Source organism: Sapajus apella, unplaced genomic scaffold (genome assembly GCF_009761245.1).
Source record: "Sapajus apella isolate SASKATOON/1434 unplaced genomic scaffold, GSC_monkey_1.0 scaffold82, whole genome shotgun sequence".
NCBI lineage: Eukaryota > Metazoa > Chordata > Mammalia > Primates > Cebidae > Sapajus > Sapajus apella.
In genome coordinates, this window is record NW_022437022.1 from 5,164,424 (window position 1) to 5,191,383 (window position 26,960).

General features: G+C 40.6%; 1 protein-coding gene across 3 annotated transcripts in view; it reads left to right on the forward strand.

The window, feature by feature from the left end:
• PRKN (parkin RBR E3 ubiquitin protein ligase) overlaps positions 1-26,960 on the forward strand; it is a 1,407,348-nt gene that overhangs the window by 688,491 nt on the left and 691,897 nt on the right. For all 3 annotated transcript variants that reach the window (XM_032253244.1, XM_032253242.1, XM_032253243.1), the window contains exon 5: positions 17,475-17,558. In XM_032253244.1, the coding sequence (XP_032109135.1) occupies positions 17,475-17,558 (84 nt within the window). The remainder of the gene's footprint in view (positions 1-17,474; positions 17,559-26,960) is intronic.

Below are 26,960 nucleotides of genomic sequence, written 5' to 3' on the forward strand. Positions count from 1 at the left end.
TACTTCCTCTCCCTGAGGATAGTCACTTTTAGAAAGCACCCACTGTGATCTAGGGGAGCTGTGTCCAAGTCCTGGGCCAGCAGGGATGGCCTATTAGGAACCAGACTGCTCAGCAGAACGTGAGCAGCAGGTGAGTGAGCAAGACTGCCTGAGCTCTGCCTCCTGTCAGATCAGAGGCAGTAAGAGATTGTCAAAGGAGGGGGAACTCTATTGTGAACTGCTCATGCGGTGGATCCAGGTGGCACACTCCTTATGAAAATCTAATGCCTGATGATCTGAGTTGGAACAGTTTCATCCTGAAACCATCCTCCCCCACTATGCCCCCTGGGTCCCTGGAAAAACTGTCTTCCATCAAACTTGTGCATGGTGACAATGACAGACAACTAAAATGCTGTTGGGTGCCACTGCTCTAGGTCACCCCTTCGTTAAGAAGAACTAAGGGCCCGGGATGGTGGCTCATGCCTGTACTCCCAGTACTTTGGGAGGCTGAGGCAGGCAGATCATGAGGTCAAGAGATCATGACCATCCTGGCCAATATGGTGAAACCCCATCCCTAATAAAAATACAAAAATTAGCTGGACGTGGTGGTGTGCACCTGTAGTTCCAGCTACTCGGGAGGCTGAGGCAGGAGAATTGCTTGAACCCAGGAGGCGGAGATTGCAGGGAGCTGAGATTGCACCACTGCACTCCAGCCTGGCACCCGGCAACAAAGCAAGACTCCGTCTCAAAAAAAAAAAAAAAAAGAAGAAGAAGAAGAACTAAAACCACCAGCCCACTGACCTCAGCTTATATTCAGCATCCACCTGGCCATGCAAATGAGCCACTTTGAAAAGAAACCGTTCAGTCCCACTAAACCATCCAAGCTGACCCCACATAGAGCAGAGTCACACTTACCCCAGCTAGCTCAGCCCAACCTTGTGATCAAACTTTTACTAAAATAGGAGTATATTTTCCAGGAAAAGCATGGACTTCAGTTGTTCCGTTATACAATGAGGGAAGATCCTTGTTTGATGATTCACCAATCATGTAAAATGGATACTCTTATGAAAATGCAATACTCGTATAATCATCAAGATATGCCCAAATAGTTACATATTGATAACCCAGTGAATACTTGGGCATGGGGCCAGGGTTTTGTTGGGAAACTGTTCTGCAGTTACACATGAGCAAATCGTCAACACGTGACCCAGTAATGCATGTGTGTCTCAGAGCTCTATAGAGCACAGCTTTCACAGATTTTCACTGGGAATCAGGGTTGGCTTGTGGCATTTGAAAGCGATTTGCAGACAAACCTGTTTTATACAAATGCAGTGTGACACCATTGCCATTGCTTTTATTATGATCATTATTCTCTTGGAGACTGTCTAAAATTTACCAAATCATTTCTGCCTCTCTTGCATCCTGTACACCATATAAAAGTATTTTCAAATGAAGGATTTATTATTAATATAATATCAAAATCAGGAATGAAAAATATTAATAAGGACTAGACTAGGTGTTTTCTTAAGATCTTCTCTTATTGTTTTCCTTCTAATAATATTTGTTTTAAAAAATTTGTAAAGATAACATGGCTTACTTAGGAACAATTAATCCTTTTACTTAGACAGTAGACTTCTATTTCTTTCTACAGAATTAGTTGTAGTGAGACTTTTATTTAACTGTTTCTATAATATATTCATGCTCTAAGAAATCGTAGGGAATAAATTCAAGTTACAAAGGAGTATATACATTCATTAAAGCAAAGCATGTTTCTGTTTTTATAACATCTTCTAATTTTTTCAAGTTTAACATGATAGAATAAACAGAAACTTGGTTTCTGGTTACATCTCGTATTTATTTCTTAATATCTCCTGGATTAGTTCATTTTCATGCTGCTGATAAAAACATACACAAGGCTGGGAACAGGAAGAGGTTTAATTGGACTTACAGTTCCACATGACTGGGGAAGCCTCAGAATCATGGCGAGAGGCAAAAGGCTCATCTTTACATGGTGATGGCAAGAAGAAATGAGGAAGAAGCAAAAGTGGAAACCCCTGATAAACCCATCAAATCTTGTGAGACTTATTCACTATCACGAGAATAGCACAGGAAAGACCAGCCCCTATGATTCAGTTACCTCCTCTTGGGTCCCTCCCACAACACCAGGGAATTCTGGGAGATTCAATTCAAATTGAGATTTGGGTGGGGTCACAGCCAAACCATATCATCTCCTAAACTATAAAATCACCTATTTGAAATTTTAAAAGGAGGATTCCAAGGAAGTGTTCAAATATTCATGTACCTAAACTGAAATATGTGTTTATATTTTTTAAAAATAGCCTGAGCACTTGGCAACTAATGTCGTATATTGAGTTTTCTTCTCTCAAACTTTAATTTTATGAAGGGTCTTTCTCCTAATCTGTTAAGTGGGGCAGGGACAGACATGAAAGCGACCACCCCCACTCCCCATGACCTCCCACCACCTCCTATACATGATTTTGTGAAACTGCTTTCTCTGACCACGAAAATACAGCAAAAGTGATGTCATGTCCCTGACCATGCTGATTATGTTATCTAAGCTTTCCCCTGAATGCGTTACATGTGGCTGATTCAGGGAAGACTGGAGCAGACCCTCTCTCTGCCTGCCTGATGCAGTGAACTGCCAAGGTGAGGAAGCCCACATGGCAAGGAACAGCAGGAGGCCTCTAGCCAACAGGCAGCAGAAAGCCCTGGACCTTGTAATGACAGCCGCAAGGAAGTTAATTCTGCCAACAGCCTGAGAGAGCCTGGAAGCTAGTTTCTCTGTAATGGAGTCTCCAGGGAAGAGAGCAGCCCAGACAACATCTTGACTGGGCCTCATGAGACCCTGAGCAGAAGTCACACAGAAACTGTGAGATCATAAAAGCATGTTATTTTAAGCCACTAAATTGTGGTCATTTGTTACACGGCGATAGAAAACAAATGCAGGGTATAACGTCTCATATGATTTCTGAGATAAATGAAACCGTGTACCTGGAAAAAGCTGTCGATAATAGAGCTTTTAAAAGAAAAACACCCACATAACTCAAGAAATAGCTAAAAGAAAAGCAGGTTATAAGCAAAGAGGCCGAAGGAATGTAAGGATATTGATACATATTCCAAAAATGTATGTCCATACATATTTCTTGAGGCAAAATCTTAACTTGGTGCCTGTTTTCATAGTTAGTAAATTGAGTTACCAGTTTCCTGCCCACCAGATAGGAAAGTGTCCACCGCCCTGGCATGAAGCCTGTCTCTGAAGGACAGAGATACAGTTAGCAAGGACATCACTATATTTCAAGGTAAAACAGTAAATAAAAAATGCTTATTTGTTTGGCATGTGTTTTTTAAAACTATGTCTGAAAAGTGAACAACACAGCAAACACTTTTACGATAAATTGACTTTGTTGCTTTGTAAACATGTAGCCTTGGACATAACCGTAGCATCTTCAATCCTTAGTCTATCTGTAAAAAAGGTAATGGTGCTGCCTGCCTTGCTTTGTTTATAGGTCACTAAAGATGAGGTATGTATGATGTTAACTACGGCTTCCAGCAAATGACGTATATTCATTATACCATTGCTCTTTGTAGAAAGCTAAGTTTTCATGTGCATGTCACATGTAATCTGCTGAAGTAAGCATGGATTATAGATCATGTTTGGTAAAGATTTTCATCAAAATGATCCATGCTTTCTTAAAAGTTTGGGTTTTGTTGTTAACTTCTGTAATTGTAAAAACTCATGAACTTACAATTAAGGTCTTATTCCCTGATGTATTATAAGTAATATTTTACTTTTGTCTTCCAGTAGGCTTGTTTATCTTCCTACGTCAGCATCTTTATGTACGTGAAACAAAATTCTTGTTGTTTTTTTAGGTCATGGTAGAATATTGCCACAGTTTTGTGTGCTCCATTGATTTTTCCATTAAATCAAAGTTAATATAATTGTAATAACAGTGGCTATAGGATTTGACAGTGAATATCTTAAAACTTCAAAGTAACAGTGACTTATATAATGTGAGAGTTCAGTCTTTCTCTCATGTAGAAGTTTCGATAGGTGATTCAAGGCTGCTATGGCACTTCATGATGACAGGAACCCAGACTCTTTTTATATTGTTGCTCTACTGTGTATAACCTTGAACTTGTGATTCAAGATGCACTAGGTATTTTACAAAGAGGAGAGAAAAGAAAAGATGAAGAAAAGGCCAAGTGGTAGTTTCCACAGGATGCTTCTGTTATATTCCGTCGGTCACCGATTACTCACTTGGTTCAGACACGGGAAGCTGGGAGGTAGTCTTTTTTCTAGGGGCTCATATGCTCAGCTATAAATCAGAAAGTTTATTACCATAAAAGAAGAGAGGAGACAACTGAAACCTTCTGCCACAACATAAAGAAAAAGATCTCTTTTCACCTGGATAATGTCATATGATTTGTTTCAGTGATTCAAGTATTTGAAGAATGTCTTAGTCCTTTTTGTGCTGCCATATCAGAATTCCTGGGGCTGGGTAACTTAAAAAGAACAAAAATCTATTATCACAATTCTGAATCAAGGGCACAGCAGGTGAAGGCCTGGTCTCTTTGCTTCTAAGATAACACCTTAAATGCTGTGCCCTCCAGAAGGGAGGAACGGTGTGTCCTCACATGGTCAAAGGGCAGTAGAAAGAGAGCCCACTCCTGCAAGCTCATTTCTTAGGGGTATGTGTCCATTCATGCAGGTGGAACCTTTATGACTTAAACACTTTCCATTAGACCTGACCTCCTAACACTTCCATTTGGAACTGTTTCCAACACATGAATTTTACGGGACATAGCTAGACCATAGTAAAGAGTATAGTATATGTATTGTAATAAACATGTATGTTAGCCACAGCTAATATGTGTTTCCTAAAAAGAGAGAGAGAGAAAATAAGGATTTGTGTGATGGTTGATATTAGGTGTTGACTTGATTGGATTGAAGGATGCCTAGATAGCTGGTAAAGAATTGTTTCTAAGCATGTCTGTGAGGGTGTTGCCTAAGGATATTGAAATTTGAGTCATTGGACTGGGAAAAAACCCATCCTCAATGTGGGTGGCCACCATCCAATCTGCTGCCCCCATGGCTAGAACAAATGTCCACCAACATGTAGTATTATCATAGTGGCTAAGATGTGAAATCAAGTGAAATTGTATTTTGTGATTTTAACTTACATTTTCCTGATTATTTTTTCAGTTTATTTTATTTTATTTTACTTAAAGTTCTAGGGTACATGTGCAGATCTTGCAGGATTGTTACAGAGGTATACACATGCCATGGTTGTTTGCTGCCTCCATCTCCCCATCACCTACATTAAGTATTTCTCTTAATGTTATCCCTCCCCAACCTCCCCACCCCATGATATCCCTCCCCTAGACCCCCATCCCCCAACAGACTCCAGTGTGTGATGTTCCCCTCCCTGTGTCCATGTGTTCTCATTGTTCTCTTATGTGTGAGAAGATGTGGTGTTTGGTTTTCTGTTCTGTGTCAGTTTGCTGAGAATAATGGTTTCCAGATTCATCCATGTCCCTGCAAAGGACATGAGCTCATCGTTTTTTATGGCTGCATAGTATTCCATGGTGTATATGTGCCACATTTTCCTTGTCCAGTCTATCATCTATGGGCATTTAGATTGGTTCCAAGTCTTTGCTGTTGTAAGCAGTGCCACAATGCACATACATGTGCATGTGTCTTTATAATAGATCAATTTATGGTCCTTTGGGTATATACCCAGTAATGGGATTGCTGGGTCAAATGGTATTTCTATTTCTAGATCCTTGAGGAATTGCCACACTGTCTTCCACAATGGTTGAACTAATTTACACTCCCACCAACGGTGTAAAAGCGTTTCTATTTCTTCACATCTTAGCCAACATCTGCTGTCCTCAGATTTTTTTAATGATCACCATTCTAACTGGTATGAGATGGTATCTCAATGTGGTTTTGATTTACATTTCTCTAATGACCAGTGATGATGAGTGTTTTCTCATACGTTTGTTGGCTACATAAATGTCTTCTTTTGAAAAGTGTCTGTTCATATCTTTTGCCCACTTTTTGATGAGTTTTTCTTTTCTTGTAAATTTGTTTTAGTTCTTTGCAGGTTCTGGATATTAGCCCTTTGTCAGATGCATAGATTGCAAAAGTATTTTCTCCATCTGTTGGTTGCCAGTTGACTCTAATGATTGTGTTTTTTTTGTTTGTTTTTTTTTTTTTTTTTTTTTGCTGTACAGAAGCTCTTAGGTTTAATTAGATCCCATTTGTCTATTTTGGCTTTTGTTTCCATTGCTTTTGGTATTTTAGTCATGAAGTCCTTGCCTATGCCTACGTCCTGAATGGTATTGCCTAGGTTTTCTTCTAGGTTTTTATGGTGTTAGGTCTTATGTTTAAATCTTTAATCCATCTGGAGTTAATTTTTGTATATTGTGTAAGGAAGGGGTCCAATTTCAGCTTTCTGCACATGACTAGCCAGTTTTCCCAACATCATTTATTAAACAGGGAATCCTTTCCCCATTGCTTGTTTTGGTCAGGTTTGTCAAAGATTAGATGGTTGTAGATGTATGGCATTACTTCCAAGCCCTCTGTTCTGTTCCATTTTTCTATATCTCTGTTTTGGTACCAGTACCATGCTGTTTTGATTACTGTCGCCTTGTAGTATAGTTTGAAGTCAGGTAGCATGATACCTCCAGCTTTGTTCTTTTTGCTTAGGATTGTCTTGTGGCTATGCAGGCTCTCTTTTGGTTCCATATGAAGTTTAAGGTGTTTTTTTCCAGTTCTGTGAAGAAGGTCATTGGTACCTTGATGGGGATAGTGTAGAATCTATAAATTACTTTGGGCAGTATAGCCATTTTCACGATATTGATTCTTCCTAACCATGAGCATAGAATGTTTCTCCATCTGTTCGTGTCCTCTGTTATTTTGTTGAGCAATGGTTTGTAGTTCTCCTTTAAGAGGTCCTTTATGTCCTTTGTTAGTTGTATTACTAGGTATTTTATTTTCTTTGTAGCAATTGTGAATGGGAGTTTGCTCATGATTTGGCTCACTGTTTGTGTGTTACTGGTCTGTAGGAATGCTTGTGATTTTTGCACATTGATTTTGTATCCTGATATTTTGCTGAGGTTACTTATCATTTTAAGGAGATTTTGGGCTGAGACAATGTGGTCTTCTAAATATACAATCATGCTGTCTGCAAATAGCCACAATTTGATTTCCTCCTTTCCTAATTGAATACCCTTTATTTCTTTTTCTTTCCTGATTGCTCTAGCTAGAACTTCTGAAATTATTCCAAACTATACAAAAAGAGGGAATCCTCCCTAACTCATTTTATGAGCAAAACATAATCCTGATACCAAAACCTGGAAGAGATACAACTGAAAAAGAAAATTTCAGGCCAATATCCACGAGAACATCGATGAAAAATTCTTCAATAAATTACCGGCTAACCGAATGCAACAGTACATCAAAAAGCTTATCCATTACGATCAAGTAGTCTTCATCCCAGGGATTCAATGCTGGTTCAACATATGCAAATCTATAAGCGTAATCCATCTCATAAACAGAACCAAAGGCAAAAACCACATGATCATCTCAATAGATGCAGAGAAGTCCTTCGACAAAATTCAACAGCCCTTTATGCTAAAAATTCTTAATAAACTAGGTATCAATGGAACATGTCTCAAAATAATAAAAGCTATTTATGACAAACCCACAGCCAATATCATATTGAATGGGCAAAAGCTAGAAGCATTCCTTTTGAAATCTGGCACTAGACAAGGGTGCCCTCTCTCAGCATTCCTATTCAGCATTTTTCTGATTATTAATGATGTTGACCATTGTTTTATGTAATTATTGGCCACTTATACATCTTGTTTTGCAAATAGTCTGTTCTGGTTTTTTGCTTATTTTTAACTGGTGTGCTTGCCTCTATATTACTAATGTGTTCTTTATGTTAGCTCTTTAAATGCTCTTAGATGACTTATTTGACAATTATATGTATTACTAATATTTTCCCAAGTCTGTGGTTTGTGTATTCATATTTATAGTGTTTTTGATGAGCTATAGTGTTCATTGAAGTTCAATTTACACATTTCTTTATGTGGGGTCAGAGGCTTCTGTATCCTTATAAGAAAATTGTACCTGTTCCAAGGTTATGAAGATGCTCCCGTTTGTTTTCTGTATCAAGTGAGATATTTATATTCAATTGTTCAAGCAACACTTGCTACAGAGATTCTGTGTCTCTTACAGAATTTCCTTGTCAACATCTCAGTTCCTTACCCACTTTATTGAGGAATAATTTGTGTAAATAGACTTCCTCCATTTGAAGGGTACAATTTGAGGAGCTCTGATAAGTACGTAACAACATAAAGCTGCCACCACAGTCATGATAAAAAACATTTCCATAACCTCTAGATTTGTCTGCTAGGACTGCCATGACAAAATACTCCAGACTGGAAAGCTGAAGCAATAGAAATGTATTTTCTCACATTTCCAGCGTTTAGAAGTCTGAGATCAAGGCATGTCAGCCGGCTTGCTGTTTTCTGAGGCCCCTGTACTTGGCTTACACATGGCCACCTTCTCCCCACATTTTCACATATACGGAAGCCTTCCTTTGTGTGTGTCTCTGTCCTAATGTCCTCCATTTTTAAGGACATCAGTCATATTGGGTTGGGACCTACCCTAATGACTTCATCTTAACTTAATTACCTCTCTCAAGACCCATCTCCAAATGCATCTACATTCTGAGGTACTAGGGGTTAGCACTTAAACATGAATTTTGAGAGGATGCAGTTCAGCCCATAACCCCCAAAATAACCCTTGTCTGTTTACGTAGCTCGTACCCACTCTGTGCTCCCGCCCCCAAGCAACCTCTGCATTTCGTATAAATGGAATCGTGCCAAGTATTCCGTTTCATGTTTGGCTTCTTTCACTCACACCAATTTTGAGAATCATTAATGTTGCTCCATTTGTAGGTAAGAGGACACTGCTTATTCTTGAGTAGCAGTGCACCAAATAGGTATACCACGTCTTGTTTATCCATTTAGATAAAATGTTTCATAGATATGGGGATGCCCTCCAGATTGCATTTAGTATGAATAAAACTGTTAGGAGCACTTGCCTACAACATTCTGTGTGGATAGATTTTCATTTATCTCACATGAATACCTAAGGGTACAATAACTTACTCATATGTTACTTGTATGTTTACTTAAAAAAATGCGTCATATATTTCTGAAATGGCTGTACCATTTTACATCTGCACGAGCAGTGTGTACATTACAGTTGTTTTACATCCGGCCAGTCTTTGATATGGGCATTTTCAAAAATCTTACTCATTTTCATGGGTGTGATCGATTCATTTGTAATACCATTTTTGTAGCTACTACATAAAGCCTACAAGAAAAGGGATTTTTCTCTCTTTTTTGTAACTGTAGTCTCAGGGTTTAAGAGCAACAATAAATATTTGGTGAGTGGATGAATATTTTGGTTTAATGAGTTTCTTTCTTTCTTTTCCCTGCTTACTATTTAGTGATTGCATTTGTTATGCCGCTGCTCTAGCCATGGCATGTGCTTAGCTTTGTGAGAGCATAGGAGCCTTCAATCAAATGGAGGCAGATGGGTGTTCCGAACAGTGTCTACCAAATGACTCAGGGACACACATGCTGTAGAAGAGGTAGAAACAGCATGCCGTAGAAAGTGACATCACCTTGGGGGAGGGCTGTTAATAGGGAAATTAAGAAAAAGGAGGAATTCAGAAACCCACTGGGCTGCCAGATCCCCTGGAAGTGGCCTCTTAGGGCTCAGCTTTTACTAAACCAAAGATAACCATATTCAGGAAGTTCTTATTTGGAGAAATGAGAAATAATACTTGTAACAGTTGCCATTTTTTTTAAGTCACTATGCGCCAGGCACCATGTAAAGGCATTTGTTGTGTTGCCTTTGCACACTGTTGTTTGCAGTTGTGTTGTTTCATTTAATCTTCATGCACACTCTGTGAGGTGGATATTTAATTCCTCACTTTTCAGACGAAGAGTACTAACTCTAGAGTGGGTACATGCAACTAGCTCGGGAACATATAGCTAGTCATGGGTAGAAATGAAATTCAACAGGTTTTTGAACCTCAAAGCTCCTTTTTATCATTTTGTTGCAGACAGAGAGAGAAAAACATCAAGGGAGGACTCAAGCTTCTGAGTACAGCTGTTTTCAAGATAGTTCTGCTCTTGTTGTATTATATCCTTAGGATGAATTACAAAATCATTTTAGTCTCTTACACTTAATTATATGGCTTAATGTTTGTGGATTATTCAAGAGAACATTTTAAATGCTTCATATTTGATGACAAGATGAGATAATAGGGCAGTATAGTTTAAGTAAAATTACTATTAAATAACTTTTTTAAAAAATTGTAAATGCCATGGTTTTCTAGTAGCATTTTGGGAAACAAAATTAGCAATTTATTTTAAGCATCAATGCATAGACCAACATAGGAAGAGGAGATTATAGCATTTATTTAGATAACTCAAGAAAAAAAATCATTTTGCTTTGTCAATCCGATGAATACTTCGATATGAATTAGCCAGTTACATATTTTAACATTCCACTTTGTTGGGTATTGAAAGACATAGCCGGAATGGCTTTTGGATTATTAGTACTAGAAGTTTTGAAAATAAATTTAAAACCCACATTTTATAGATTTTATCAAGGCTTTCCCTCTGTTGCACCATTTTTCTGTATTTCTGACTTACATGCATCATACAGATGTGTTTAGATAATATTTGATTCATGTTTTTGTATAGATAGTAACATTAATCAGGACCAATCCTCAAATGCCATCTCTAGTTGTTCTTTTCCACTTACTGATGCAAACAGTTTCTTGAATCTGAGGATTCAGATGCTGCCTCTCTGTCAGTGTTTTCTCGGAATCCTCAGGTCAACAGCACTCAGGGTTTCATTGTAATTTTTCACTTGAGACCCAGGACATACCTACTCATACAGATAAATGTGATTATATGTTAGCCGCTACAATATTAAAAATAAAAGAGTGCTTTTCTCTGTGAGTTTGGAAAATTTTATTTGCTATAAATCAGAGGTTGGCAAGCTTTTTCAATAAAGGGCCCAAAAGTAAATATGGTAGGCTGTATGCCTCATGAGGTCTGTGTTGCAATGGCTCATTGTGGCATGCAAACAACCATGCTATATGTGGCTATATGCCAATAAAACTTTATGGACACTGAATTTTAACTTTCACATGGTTTCCATGTGTCATGAAACATGCTTTTTAGGCTTTCCAACTATTAAAAGATATGAAAACATTTCTTAGCTCAAGGCCTATTTAAGGTGGGACTTGACCAGCAGCCCATGGTTTCCTCACCCTGCTAGTGTTGCTAAAGTAATTTACATATTTCCCTTGGTTCTAAGCATTACTAGGCAAAAAAGAGAGAAAGTTTTCTAAAAAACAGCCATATTTTTCCTAATGGACCATGTGACATTTTATTGAGATATCTTTCTATAATTCTGTAGATTTGAGGGATGAAATAGTGGTTTTGGTTCTCTAATCGACATATTGTAATCCATAGCTCCCTTCTACTATCATGAATTTTTGCAGTCCTTTTTAATCTGAAGACCTTTCTTACTACCATATAAAAACTATTAACTGTAATTGCTTTAGCCAGGAAACTCTTAAAACACTGTGTTCAATGATTAGGCATTAAAGTTTTATATTTTCCAAAATTTGACAGGAGCGTGTTAAATCGGCTTCGTAAGGGTATAGATTCACTTGGATAGTTGTTTCCATTTTCAGGATAGTCATAGCCTTCACACTATTAGTGTGAGCAGCTGCATAAACCAGCATATCATTTTACTCTGTTGAAGTCCCAGGTTCAGAAGAATTTCATTCAGTTTTACTACTTATACCATTGTGTTATGGCTTGAAATCAAGAAGAAAATTGTGAATGGGTTTTCTATAACGTCTCTGTAAAACACAGAGACGTTTGTCAGATGACATAGTACCTGATGTGACAATTATAGGAATTGTTCCATAAAATTTTAGTTGCTATTTGGGCACTAAAAATTTAAATATGAAAAAATAAATATCTGTGATATGCACAGAAAAGTCTCACTGAATTCTAGACTTTGAATTAAGAAATCTTACTCTGTGGAGCAAAATATAACTGGGACCTAACTCTTGCATTATTAGTGCTCCTTCTCTGTTTTTTCTTTTTAAGACAAAGTCTTGCTCTGTTGCCCAGGCTGGAGTGCAGTGGCATGATCTCAGCTCACTTCAATCTCTGCCTCCCAGGTTCAAGTGATTCTCCAGCCTCAGCCACCTGAGTAGCTGGGATAACAGGCAAGTGCCACCACACCCAGCTAATTTTTGTGTTTTATCAAAGACAGAGGTTCACCATGCTGGCCGGGCTGGTCTTGAATTCCTGACCTTAGGTGGTCCGCCTGCCTGGGCCTCCCAAAGTGCTGAGATTCCAGGTGTGAGCCACTGCGCCCCGCCTATTAGTGCTCCTCCTTGGCTTTGCCACATAGATAAGTTATTTACCATTGAATGTGCCATCAGTCAGTCAAAACAACTTCCATGTTTACATAAAAGAGAAGCAACATTGTCCCATTACTTAATGGTTAACCACAGTGACATGGATTTCTTTTAAACCCAGGGACTTTTCGGTGCCCCAGGCACAGTGTGGTTCACTGGGAATCGCCACCAGTCACCGTATGAGAGCCAGAGCTCGGCACAGGCATCTAGCCAGAGATCACCTTGTTCCTGGAGGAGAAATGACTTCCATCCCAAGGCAGCGCTGCTTCTGTCAGAGCTGTCAGTCAGGCTTAGTCATGAGGCTGGACAATTACCTAATGATACCCTGCCTCATTTGAGAATGATGTGACGAGCTTGCAGGGATAATGGAGATGAAAACCAGGAAAAATTAAATTACATGAGGAAAGGGATCAAAGGAAAGTAATGCAAAGCCGAGGGTAATATTCGTAAACGAAGTGTGTAGTATGAGTTACGTAAAATTACGAGAGCTGGTCCACAAATTTCACTCTAAAGATTTCCTAATTGTCTAAAAATGAGAGAAATCTGATTTGTAGTGTCCATAAAGGTGGAACAAACCACAGCCTACAGAGAAACAGACATTAAAACAACGGGGCAAGTTGTGCCCTCTGCATTCATGTCAAAGGATTTGCGATTTGCCATGCAATTTGTATATTACATATATATTTAATAATCATAATTAAAATCCTCTGTTGGATATGGGAATTCAGTATAATAAAATGGACAGGCTCGTTTATCCATACTAGTCACACTATAAGTATGAATGTTATGACTATCCAAAATATAGAAACAAATGTCCCAGTGATTCTGTACCATGACAAAGAAGATTTAACTTTGCTCCTGTCGTATTATAGAAAATATAGAACTTAATTGCCTAATCATTGCACACAGTGTTCCAGGAGCGGCATAGCTAAAGCAATTATGGCTCATCGTTTTTGTATAGGAGTAAGAAAGGTCCTCAGATTAAAAAGTGTACTCATTGTAGCAGACTGCATTCTAGCCACATTTATCTTCACTGAATTTCTCACCTTAAGCTGGAAAAATGAGGCTGATGAATGTGATCAAGGTCCTAGGTATCTTTTCTTTACCTCTCTTTTATTTCTATACATTTATGACTTTTCAAGTGAATATATGCACATGTTTAAAAAGCAAAGGTACAGACAGCCTTATACTAATAGCAGCTTGGCAGGTAAGGATAGTAATCCCCACTTTTCTCGCTCGCCAGCCTCACTTCTGCCTTCCAATTCCTCACATTTCTGGTTTTCCTTTTATATCGTCCAAGCTGAATGACATATATATTTGGTTACATAATCACAATTAAAATCCTCTGTTCATTTTTAATAGTGTTACTCTAAAGTTGACGATCACATAAGTGCTTACATTATCGTGAATATATTGGGATGTGCAAAGAAAATGAAACGTCTTCTTCTTTGTGACTGATGTGATCTTAATGATGCGCCCCGCCCCTCCTATGTGCCTGGGAGAACACTGCCTTGATCACCAATTATATGTCTTCATGTCCTGGGCCCACAAGACCACTTCCCACCTCCAGATTCAATGATTCACCAGGACTCGCCATGCCATCACACACGAAGCTAAGATTCACTGCAACAAAAGGATATGAAGCAAAGGGAGAAGGCCCAGCAGGAGATGTTCAGGGGAAACTACAGGCATGGCTCTGAGTCCTCTCGCAGTGGTCGGTCAAGAGGCACTCATTCCCCCAGCAGCCACTTGTGACAATGTGTGTAAAGTGTTGTCTGCCAGGAAGCTCATTAGAGACTCAGTGCCCAGCAGTTTTAGTGGGAACTGGTCATGTAGCCACCTCTGCCTGACGCTTATCAAAATTCCAGACTTGCAGAGGGTGAGATGTTGCACATAGCTATGGTTTGTACAGACAGCTCAGGCTCTACACACCAGCCATAGCAGTAAGGGAATGATGAGAACACTTCCAAAATTCACATTCCAAGATGCCAGCCAAGTCCATGCTTGAAAGCAGGCTTTTCAAAGCATCGCAGTTTCAGTCCTGCTCCCTTTTCTGCACATTTACCTCCATCTTAAGCAGTGGCTTTTGGGTTAATGATCGGTGGCTCCCAGATGTGGCTCCCTTTGAGGTCTGGGGTAAAGAGCCTCGTCAGATGGCTCAGTCTCTTTCAGGTACAGCTCAGGGCTGGAGAACTGCTCTGTGTCCCCCTGCTTTGCTCTAGAATAGTGCATGTGTGCATGCATGAGTGTGTGAGTGTATTAGTATATGTACACCTGTGTGCTATGTGGTGTCATGTGTGCGTGCGTGTGTGTGTGGTGTGTTTATGCATGTGTGGTGTGTCTTGGTGTGCGTGCATATGTGTGGGTGTATGTGTGTGTGGTGTGTTTATGCATGTGTGGTGTGTCTTGGTGTGCGTGTATGTGTGTGGGGTGTGTTAGGTGTGTGTGGTGTGTAAGTTGTGTGGGATGTGTGTGCACAGGTACATATGTGGTGTGTTTATGCATGTGTGGTGTGTCTTGGTATGTGCATGCATGTGGGTGTCTGTGTGTGGGGTGTGTGGGATGTGTGTGCATATGTATATATGTGGTACGTTTATGCTTGTGTGGTATGTCTTGGTGTACATGCATGTTTGTGAGGTGTGTGAGGTGTGTGTGGGGTGTGTGGGATGTGTGTGCACGTGTACATATGTGGTGTGTTTATGCATGTGTGGTGTGTCTTGGTGTGCATGTATGTGTATGGGTGTGTATGTGTGGGTGTATGTGTGTGGGGTGTGTGAAGCATGTGGGGTGTGTGGGGTGTGTGGGATGTGTGTACACATGTACATATGTGGTATGTTTATGCATGTGTGGTGTGTGACATGCTGTGAGCGTGCATTCCTGTGTGTGTAGGAGTGAGTGTGTGGGGTATGTGCATGTATGTGTGAGTGTGTTGGGTGCATGTCTTGTGCACATGTGTAATGGTGAAGGAGAGAGGGAGGGAGCACTCCTGCAGACCGGCAGGGCTGGCTGTGAGCCCTTTCCACTTCCCACAGCATGTTCCCCAGCATCTGCTGCAAGGTGGCAGGGCAGCTCTGCACTGCTTTCAGAAGCAGAGAAGGGCCTTGTGCTGACTCGTGATGAGCGATTTAGTTCCTACAGCTTAAACACTGGCTGGGTCCAAACGTTGGTAGTAAAATCACCATAACCTCCACCCCTGGATCCTAATCTTCTGCCTTGTGCTGGGCTCTGGCCTCATACCACGTCTCCTGGAAACTGTCCATCTCCTCCAGCCCTTGATGCACCTTCCCTCCTCCTTCCTTCTGTGTCACAGCTGGGGAGACCACAGCTCACCTCTCCACTCAGCCCCTTATGTGACCACCTTGCTGCTCTACCCCCAGGGAGGAGGTCCGGGCCGGCCACTTGGGGCTTTCCTCAGGCATCTGATGATTTCCTAGACCCTGAGCGCTGCAGACACACAAACCAACTTTCCAGCTTGTATCTCCCCAAGCCGCTTTTTCCCATTTTCCCATTTAATTGATAATCAGGCCAGATACAGAATTTTAGGTTAAAATGGAAGGTACTGCTACAATTTAAAAAATCTATTTTGATTTTTGTTTCCAAGTAGATGATCTGACCTTTCTGTCTGGAAAATTTGAAGATCTGGAAATGTACTGCTCCTGGTCCCGTGTGTCTTCTTCCCTATCTGCCTTTGTTTTTTGAAGTGGAGTGTTGCTCTGTCTCCCAGCCTGGAGTGCAGTGGCGCCATCTCGGCTCACTGCAACCTCCGCCTCCTGGGTTCAAGCGATTCTCCTACCTCAGCCTCCTGAGTAGCTGGAATTACAGGCATACGCCACTACACCCAGCTAATTTTTGCATTTTTAGTACAGGCAGGGTTTCACCATGTTGGCCAGGCTGGTCTCAAACTGCTGACCTCAGGTGATCCATCCCCTTTAGCCTCCCAAAGTATTGGGATTACAGGCATGAGCCACAATGCACAACCGGATTTCTTAAAATTTAGACAAAAATGTATGCTTATGATGCTTTTTACTGGTTTGCTTTCCAAGAGGAATGCAATAATTGACACTGATATTTCATTTCAAGTGGTCTCCTCTAATTTAAGAGAGTGTAGGCTGGGTACAGTGGCTCACACCTGTAATCCCAGCACTTTAGAAGGCTGAGGCAGGCAGATCACGAGGTCAAGAGATGGACACCATCTTGACAAACGTGGTGAAACCCCTTCTCTACTAAAAACACAAAAATTAGCTGGGTGTGGTGGCACACGCCAGTAGTCCCAGCTACTTTGGAGGCTTAGGCAGCAGAATCGCTTGAACCCAGGAGGCGGAGTTTGCAGTGAGCTGACATAGCGCCATTGCACTCCAGCCTCGGCAACAGAGTGAGACTCCATCTGAAAAAAAAAAGACAAAAACAGAGAGTGTTGCTGTTATTTGTATTTTTGTTTCTTTGATGCCAAGGAAAGTTTGCTGAACACCCCCTCCATGCTGGGCCCTTCTCTAGGTGCTGGGATGCCTCAGGGAACAGAGTAGATCAAGTAGCCTTTTGTGCAGCTACGGTCAATCAGGACAGACAGCCCTCGCTCTGTGCTGGGCAGTGCATGGCTGGGTGGGGGAGGGTGGCAATTACTATGAAGCAAAGGAACCCTGAAAGGGCAGACAGAGAAGTGGAACCAAGTCAGAAATGGCCTTCCTAGCAAGGTAGCATTTAACCTCAGCCCTAGAGGAAGGCTACAAGTGGGAAATGAACATATTTGGAGCAAAATGTCAAATATAGTCTCTGTATATTTATGAATATGGTTTTGGCCTAGCAGATCCCTTGAAAGGGTCAGGAAGACCTCCAGAGGCTGCAGACCACACTTTGAAACATGTTAGAAAATGTCTTAGGAAGTACATGTCTATTATAACTCATATAAGAATATATTGTTGTTTCTTCCCAAAGGGTCCATCTTGCTGGGATGATGTTTTAATTCCAAACCGGATAAGTGGCGAATGCCAGTCCCCAAACTGCCCTGGGACTAGTGCAGTAAGTACCTGGTCATATTCATTCCTCTTATTGCAAGAAAATGATGATGTCTTCACTGTTTGCTAGGAAATTAGAGACAAAAATGTCAACTGACTCTTCTTCCATCTGATAATATTACCAAAAGTGTTATGATATTCAAATATGTTAATTACATTCACCAAAAATCCAGCCTGTGCCACCGCCTTCCAGGGTCCCTTTCCTAGTGACTTAACCATTTTGGGTGACCATGGGAACTGTGTCCATTTAAACGCCTTACCAAGTTATATCCATGGAAAGAAAATGAGAGCCAGTTCAGAGCCTCCAAAAGAAAAATAACAAAAGTGTACGATTCACCTTTTTCCCTGCTCCAGTGATACTTTATATTTATATTCCATGTCATTCACAATTGACTTTTTTTCTACCTTTCTTTAGTAGCGTCCTCACATAGCAGACTATTACAAAATATAGCATGGGTGGCCAGCTATGTAATTCAATTCCCATCCTCTGTCCTTTACAGCCCTTTCTCTCTTTGCAAGTATATGCCATATGTTTCAGAGGCAGCAGATATTTCCTGAAAAAACCCCTAAGCTCTGAATTTATTTTTAAAGTAATTTTGTTATTGTGGTCATGCTTAACATGTATACTGTTATTTTTATTTTAACCTCAAACTCGCTGGCTCCGTCGTCGTCTGCCTGTATACATTTCCTGAGTTGTAAATACTGCTCTGGTGCCAACTCACATGTCAGCGTCAGCTCCCACACTGTCAGAGCCAGCTGGCAGTTAATATCTTCTCTAAGGAGCAGAGTCTGTCAAAAGCAACAGGTGCAGTGTTTGAGTGAGAATCGTTAGAGGAGCTTTCTCTCTCCAATCCACTGGCTGATCACAAGGATACCAAGATAGCAGCCGGCAACAATGAACAGTCACTCTCTGCCACATGAGGGCTAGGGGCTATCAACAGATTTTTAATCATCCAGATCCTGAAGAAAGAAATCCTGGAGAAAAATAATGACTTGTATGACACTCACAGATTTCTGAGACATGACACAGTCTTTCAAGTTTCCTACTGGGATGAAATTAAAATGCATATATCATAGGGCAGAATATTTTTTTTTTAAAAAAAGAGTCTCGCTCTGTCACCCAGGCTGGAGCGCAGTAGCGTGGTCTCAGCTCACTGCAGCCTCGGCCTCCCAGGTTTAAGCAATTCTCCTGCCTCAGACTCCTGAGTAGCTGGGACTACAGGTGTGCGCCACCACACCTGGCTAATTTTTGTATTTTTAGTAGAGACGGGACCCCACCATGTTGGCCAAAATGGTCTTGATTTCCTGACCTCTTGGTCTGCCTGCCTCAGCCTCCCAAAGTGCTGGGATTACAGTCATGAGCCACTGTGCCTGGCCAGGGCAGAATTCTTAAATATAATTAAATACCTTCACATGTATGCAGATGTAATCTGTATATGTTATAGCATACCTAATATGTAGATATAATTACATATTACATCTAATAATATAATTACATATACATCTACGTTTCCATATACATATCTATATATATGTTATACATATGTACATACATATAATGTTGCCCCTATAAACTTGTACGTAGAAACCGATGGGTTTATGCTTAGAAGTTTTTAGGGTCAACATTAAATGAATGTATGTTATACATATATACAACATTATATGTATAATGTTTGAGTTATATCTATAACTTAGAACTGAGTTTGGGGCCAGTATTCACTCTTCCTGGCTGGTACATAAAGTCCTGTGTGTAGAATGTTGTTTCATGCAGCATGAGTTGTAGTCCTGGGTACTGGGCTGAGAGTAACCCAAATCCCTCCCCCACACTGGCCGCGCTCATGAGGCCCGCCAGCCTGTGACGTTCCCAGGGACAAATGAAGCTTCTTCACACTCATTGCGCTCACCAGGCATCTCTGCCGTGTGAGTGTTCGGGACACTTAAGGCCTGAACGAACGTGGCTGAAGAACCTCCCCTAGGAGGCCTCTCCTTGGTGTGAATTCTCGGTGCTGAGTGAGCGGAAACTTTCTCAGCCTGGCTTCCCCCACAAATCCTTTCTGCAGGGTGGACTTTGGAATTCTGAAGGAGGTGACAGCTTTGGCTTCAGGTTCCCTCATCTTCCCTGCACTCAAAAGCCCCTTCTTTGCTTAGAACATCCTCGTGCCAAACGAGGAGGGAATTGTGGAGGCTTCCTTGTCATCACAGCACTTGTAGGACGTGTGGAGTTGCTCACACTCCTAACACATATGGGACTTGCCTGGTGAATTTTCTGGCAGTAAATAATGGCTGCTGCTTCTTGAGACCTTTCCGAACACCATGCATTTCTAGGTTCAGAGCTGGGCTTCTCCGTTTTGGCTGGATTCGTGTCCTTGCTGTTCAATCCCCTGGCCCCTCATCAGCTCTAACTGTGTGGCCACGTGGGGGTGGTGGCCTCAAGTCCCAGTGAGGTCTCGAGTTCAGAGGTCTTCAGTGTTCGACATGGACCACACACCTCTGGGCCCCTTCTCCAGGAGAGACAGCCAGCTGTGTCCTCAAAGGTCATGATCCCTGTGCCAAGGTCATTATCTTCCCTGCCCTTATTGAAACCTCAGGCTGGGGACCTCCCAGGAAGCAATTCCTGGACCATTCACCTGAATAGTGAATAGAAATGGAAATGCACTAACTGAAGTTTAAAAGACAGTGACTCTTAGACTGGATTAAAGGAAGAGAATCTAGCTTTATGCAGGTTACAAAAGACATACCTAAAACATGTGAGCAGAAAAACAGCTAAAGTAAAATAATGGAAAGTAATAATCCAGGCAAGTATTAACTCAAGAATCCTGTTGAAACCATTTTAATTGCACATAAAATACATTTTTAGGGAAGGGTGGAAACATTCCTAAAAAGGGGACTTTCTAGGTTTTGAGGAAAAATATGTTCAGCGTCCCAGGAAAAACCTCCAAACCTTCATGATGAGGTTTTGAGGATAGAAAGGTTTAGTAACTCAGGAAGAAATGGTATGATCTCAGTAACACGGATTCAAAATATACTAAGGAAACATTGTCGGAGTTAACCAAATACATGAATAAATTTAACACCATGGTGGAAGGAAAAGTAACGCTACCGAGCTGCGGGCTCCTGCAGTACAAACTTAGGAAGGATACGTCCAATTCATACAACCAGTGAGCCCACGACATCAGGAGAGAGTCCCTTGGTAACTGGAGGATATCAACATCTGGTCATGTTTTAAGAAATTTAAATACTGGCCAGGCACGGTGGTTCATGCCTGTCATCCCAGCACTTGGGAGGCTGAGGCAGGTGGATCACCTGAGATCAGGAGTTCAAGACCAGCCTGGCAAACATGGAGAAACCTTGTCTCTAATAAAAATACAAAATTAGCCGGGTGTGGTGGTGCATGCCTGTAATCCCAGCTACTCAGGAGGCTGAGGCAGGAGAATCCCTTGAACCCGGGAGGCGGAAGTTGTGGTGAGCAGAGATTGCGCCATTGCACTCCAGCCTGGGCAACGAGAGTGAAACTCCATCTCAAAAAAAAGGCATTTTAAATATCAGTAGCAAAAATATAACTCTAAGACATGACATTCAAATCACTGAGTCAGTGCAAAGATCTAAATGGAAGTAAGAGACCAAACAGCAATGAAAGCGCAGCACATGGCAAATATTTTGGGATGTAGCTAAATTTGTACTTAAACAGGGAATTAAGGATCATAAATGCTTCAGAGATATTCTTATCAAGGTAGGAAAAGGAAGCATCATATCCAACTCTGTTTTTTCGTCCATATTTAATAACCACCAAAGAAACGTCTGTTGAGTGAAGGAGCTGAAGGTGTGAGCCCTCACAATGCCAATAGCTAGCCCAAACTCAGTGTTCAGTGTGAGTTGAATTCTTTCACTCCCTTTTAAAACCATGTTTCTGAATTGCATTTTCACAATACAGTTAAATATAAACTCTGACTCCTGTATTTTCTAAAGTCAAGGTTTTGACAGTATTTTCAACCCTATGTATAATTTATTTTATACATTTTAAAATTATTAAAATTTTAAATTTCTATCACTTAGACAAAATTTCCATGTTCTTAGAATTTTAAATAGCAGTGTTCCTAATATATTCTTAATTAACTAACTTGTATAAACTTAAAGGTAATCTTAGTGGATCATTTTAAATAGCAGTAACATTTACCATTGGTTTTTACGAGTACAAATACAAACTTGACCCTAACTCTCTTTTAGACAGAGAAGCCTGAACCTAATTCGGCTTTATGCTAATCACTGTTAGTTTAGGAGGGAGCATACCAATACTATTAGCTCTTACCTTTTTATAAAAAGAATTCTTGTCAGCTCAAAGGATATATGCTTGAGATTAAAAAGGGGATAAAATCAATTAGGATTTTCTCAATTAGTGAAATTAACTCAACTTTGGATGTGGCATGTGACTTTATTCTGCGCCAGTCTTCATTTTATAATTTACCTGTGGTACCTTAAACCAAGCTTGTCCAACCCGTGGCATCGCATGCGGCCGAGTTCAGCTTTGAGTGTGGCCCAACACAAATTTGTAAACTCTCTTAAAACATTATGAGATTTTTTTTTAATGAGTTTTTAAATTTTTTAGTTCATCAGCTACAGTATTTTCAGTGTTGGTGTCTTTTATGTGTGGCCCAGGACAATTCTTCTTCTTCCTGTGTGGCCAAAGGAAGCCAAAAGATAGGACACGCCTGCCTTAAACACTTAAAACACTATCTGTGTTTGTATGTGTATTGGGGGATGTGTGTTTCTCTTACCTGGGCACATATATGCTAAGGACAACCCAAAAGATTTAGTGTCTGAGCATTACTTTTGGGTTCCGAATCCTAACATAACACTGAGCTACCCTGTCGTCAAACGCTCCGCTCTGAGACCTCTGGCTGCAGTGGTGCTTTTCTGATAAGGAGGCGCCCCTTAGCCAACTGTGAGAACCTTGCCTGTTCCCTCACACCTGATGGTCACACAGTGGGGTTTAGGATCAGGGGTATTTCCTCAAATAAAAAAAAGAAAATTTAAATGATCTCTTGAAAGTCATAAAGGACCAAGGTCATTTTGAAGAAATTCTTGTTGAGAGGTGTTGATTCCTACTGAGCAACCTATAATATTTTATATATATCATATATTTTTGAGAGGCAGAGTTTACCTGAAGTGTTATGTAAAATAGTATTTTCTCTTTTAGATTATTTGATTTTGACAGGAGTTCAGCTCTTTTACATCAAACATTTTTTTTCCTTATCAGAAGCAGTAGAGTAGGGCCTCTTAAAATAACTCCAAGATTTATTTCAAATGAAATTAGATACTTAAAAGTATCCCATTAACTATAATAAATAATGTAACTGTTAAACTCAGTATAATAAATAGAGTGTTTTCATCCCACTCAACATGCAATCTATTTATCACGCTTTCCCCCGTTAGGCTCTGTGTATGCCAACTGGAACATTAGTCTGAAGAAAAGTTAATATTCATGGTCTGTATCTCTGATTTCGTGTTCTTGAGAGATGTTGACTGAAACAGAATTAATAGCAAGTAAGTCTCCTAATACTGAGCAATTTTGATTTATGTCAGAAGTCATTTCCGTATTTTATGTCCAAAAAGTTTCTTATTAATGTTTTAGTTTGATCAAATTACTATCCTCCAAGGAATCTGCATTTCTTTTGTTTGTTTTTATTGTTTTAGACTTCATTAGAATCACAGAAAATGAAACTCAGAATTTCTCAGGATGGTTTCATGTGTAAACTGTACTTTTTTTTTTCTGGTATCCAATAACACTAAAAGGTTGGTTTGCTTTTGTTTTTAAGAACTGATCTTGGATTGAAATGTGTCCCTGAGATAGTCACAAATGACAGTCTTTATTTGCACAACCTGGGAGCCATGGACTCCATATTCTCGTGCTGCCCATGTTGGTCTGCACCATCCAATAATTATCAGCAGAAATACCTCCAAATACATACTTAAGGAATTCCAGCCTTTGTGGCTTTTCAGGGGTCCCATTGTGGTCAAAGGGCAGCTGGACACTTAAATGTAGAGAGTGGAAAAGGAAAACAGAGGTAAAAGGCAAACGGACCCATTCACTCCTCTTTTCTTCTGCCCTGGTGTTTGAAGAAAAGCGTTCTCCCTGCCCTTACGCTGTTCTCTGCAGTCATATTTTCTTACTTTTAAATAAAATCGAATTGTGAAAACTTTGAAGTTAAACTCAGATTATGATTGAATGGTGTCTACACGTGACAAAGTGTTCTCTGCTGTGTGACATGCAATTTGGGTGACAAACTAGAAACTTTTCTTAGAACATTTTTCAAAAACCCAATCCAGTATTCAGACTCAAGGACAGCCTGTTTCTAAACCAGCTTTTCAATACTTGATAACAAAAAATTTCGTTCTTTTTTGAATTGTTAAGGTTAAAATTATAAGATTTTCTTATTACAGAATTAGCTTAAATTTTTCAAATTTGAATCAAAATCAAAATTTTGTTTATATATGAAAACACATTAGTTGCCCATGAAAAAAATGCCAATTTTTTAAGTGTGCTATAAAAATAAGCTAATTTTTAAGAACCTCTGGATATCTATGGGAGTACAAACCCTAAACTCAATTTGCTTCTCCTTTTTTTGTGAGATATCTGTGACATAACTTCCTTTTCATCAGGGCTCTTTTATAGCTTGGTGGAAAATTAAATTAACGGCCATCTTCTTCATGGTAGTGTTAAAGACTCCCTGTAAACTGCTACATGAAAAATTAATCCCCAGAGAACAAAACCAGTGCCAGAACCAGTGCGTCTGTAGCAGAGACTCTACACACGTGAAGTAACAGTGTTCACACCGCTATCACAGAACATGACCTTGGTTTAGTCTGTGATGCCATCTTTCAAGCAATATGCAGCTTCCAAAATATGTTTTTTAACTATCGAAGATACTTCCTGCTTCCCTGTTCCAGGAAAGTCCTAGTCAAGGTGATTGTCAGCTGTTTTTTACACTTGATCATCTGTGATTCTCTGTTCTATAGTTTGTATCATATTTTATATACAGTAGAACAAAACCATGCATATTACTACGACATATTCAGATATGAGAAATTTGAAACCTGTTTATAAACCCCAGAGGCTTCGAAAGTCTTACTTCTTAATTTTTTGCCTTCGATAGAATGATTCTAAAGCCAACTGTATCAGTCCGAGACTGTACTGACGGCTGCATTGCAGGTTTAGACAAGGGCCCCGACAGCAAAGAAATAACAAAACACTTGATCCTGATTAATCAGGAACACGTGTGCTTCTAGACCAGCAGGTTTTAGATGAGGAGAGAGTATATATCGACCTACCAGAAAAGATAGCAATAGATACAAAAGAGATCACTTCAAATAGATTTATAAATGAGATTCTGAGAACTGGAGCAAAGAAAGATGAAAAACCGCTGTAAGCATTCGTGAGTGTTTCAATCGGGACGGTAGATTAGACCCAAATGGAACTATCAGGGATTAGAGACCAGAGGTCACTCTGATACAGCCTCAGTGCAGACCCACAGGAGCCTAATGGAGTGAGAAGAATAGAAGGAAGACGTTGAGAGTAATGGGGCAGGAGATTGAGGCCTGCTTCTCAGCTGGGAAACAGCCCTCCCGGTCCTTCAAGCAGGTGATTGATGGCTCCGGGAGACCTGCACTTCATCATGCCTTGATGGCGATCATTAAGGAGCTATCATCTCTCTTACTCAGGTCTGGCTAGCTCTCAAAAAGGTATCAAGAGCCACTGTAAAATTTAGTTTTCAAGATATATGTGGCAAAAATCCCTTAAAACCAGTTTACCAAACTTGAGATTTAGAATGGAAATCATAAGCATATGGAGAATCAAATCACAGCTGAGATGATGTCACATGCTGCAGACCCACATGTGGTGGAACACGCCCTTCCACTGACGTTTCCTGGGGAAACGAACACAGTTTGGGATCTTCAGATCATCTGAACTTCCTAAAGTAGGCAATCATCATCCCCCTTAATAGTCAGAGTTTGGGAAAATAACTTCAGTGATGATCATCTTACATGAGTATTATTTACAAGGCAAACAGGAAATGTTTATGTTTCAAGAGTGGAAAAGCAAAACGTAATTTTAAAAATTTGCATCTTTCCATCGAAAGAAATGTAGGCAATTTTTATGACATTGATTTGTTGTGCTAGTCACTATGTAGAAAACAAAGACTGCCCTTCAGGATGGAGGAATCTAGCTGAGCAGAAAAGACATTACAGAAAGGACTGCAATTCAGATTCTGCAGAGCAGGTAAAAAGCTTACCAAAGCATTTGTTCCGTGCCAAGCGCTAGGACAGAAAAGCAAGTATTTAATTCAGTGCTTTCATCGTTTGGGAAAAATCGGGGATGGAGTGAAACATGAGGCAAAAGATGGTTTTTCCCATGACCTCCATGCTGATAGGGATGGGTATAAAGGACTATGCAAAGACTTCCCTGTAGGAATAGGGCAGAGGAAAGAACACAAATTAGTATATCGTGAGTGACGTGAGACCGACACAGAAAGTGCTTAAAGGGTTCAGAAAACACAGAGGTGATCAAAGAAGGCTTCAGGAAGGAGGTGAGGCCCAAGGAATGGGTGGTAGCATTTTCACAGGTGGTGATGCTGGCAAGGTTGGGAGCCTTTTTGTGAGATACCGGAAATGACAGGAATAAAGGGATAGAAAATTAAGGTTCTTGCACTCCATAATCCTGCTGGCCACTTGCTCTGTGCCAGAAAGCCCGTTCAGCTCCAGTGTGTAAAACCAACATTCCGTGCTCTGATGGCGCTCTGCCCAGTCCGGATGACCCTCGAGTTGTCAAGAAGGAAGATGAGAAGGAAAAGCACAGGATGTTAAGAGGACGTGAAACAGGGCAGCTGCCTGGAATCTACCCTGGGGAAATTGGAGGCTGAGCGGAGACGCACAGGCTGAGCTACACTTGAAGACTGGGGTTTGAGGAAATGCCAGCAGGGAGGCGGCTCCTGCAGGACCCCCTCGGCGCAGGAAAGTGCTCTGGGAAGCACCTGGAGGCAGTGATGGCAGAGAAGCAGGAGGTGGTGCGTTACTTCCATTTCATTTGTTCTTTTTGGGGTTGCTACGTAGAGGTTCCCTAGCATAATAGGCGTAATCTCAGCATGTTGAAGTTGGGGTGTTTTGAAGGCTGAGACAGCAGTGGCCGGAGTGCGGTTGTGGTGGAGTGATGGCATAAGGAACAAAAGGAGAAAAAGAGTAGCTTGAAGGGAACGCAAACAAAAGACTATTTCGTGCAATTTTTTCTGCCTTCCTTGAATCCCTAGCAAAGTGTGAATAAAGGTAAATAGGAATCGGTATTTTTCCTTTCCCAAAACTCAGAACACAACATGCACATGAGGTGTTGGTGTAGAACCGGATGGGAGCGCCACTC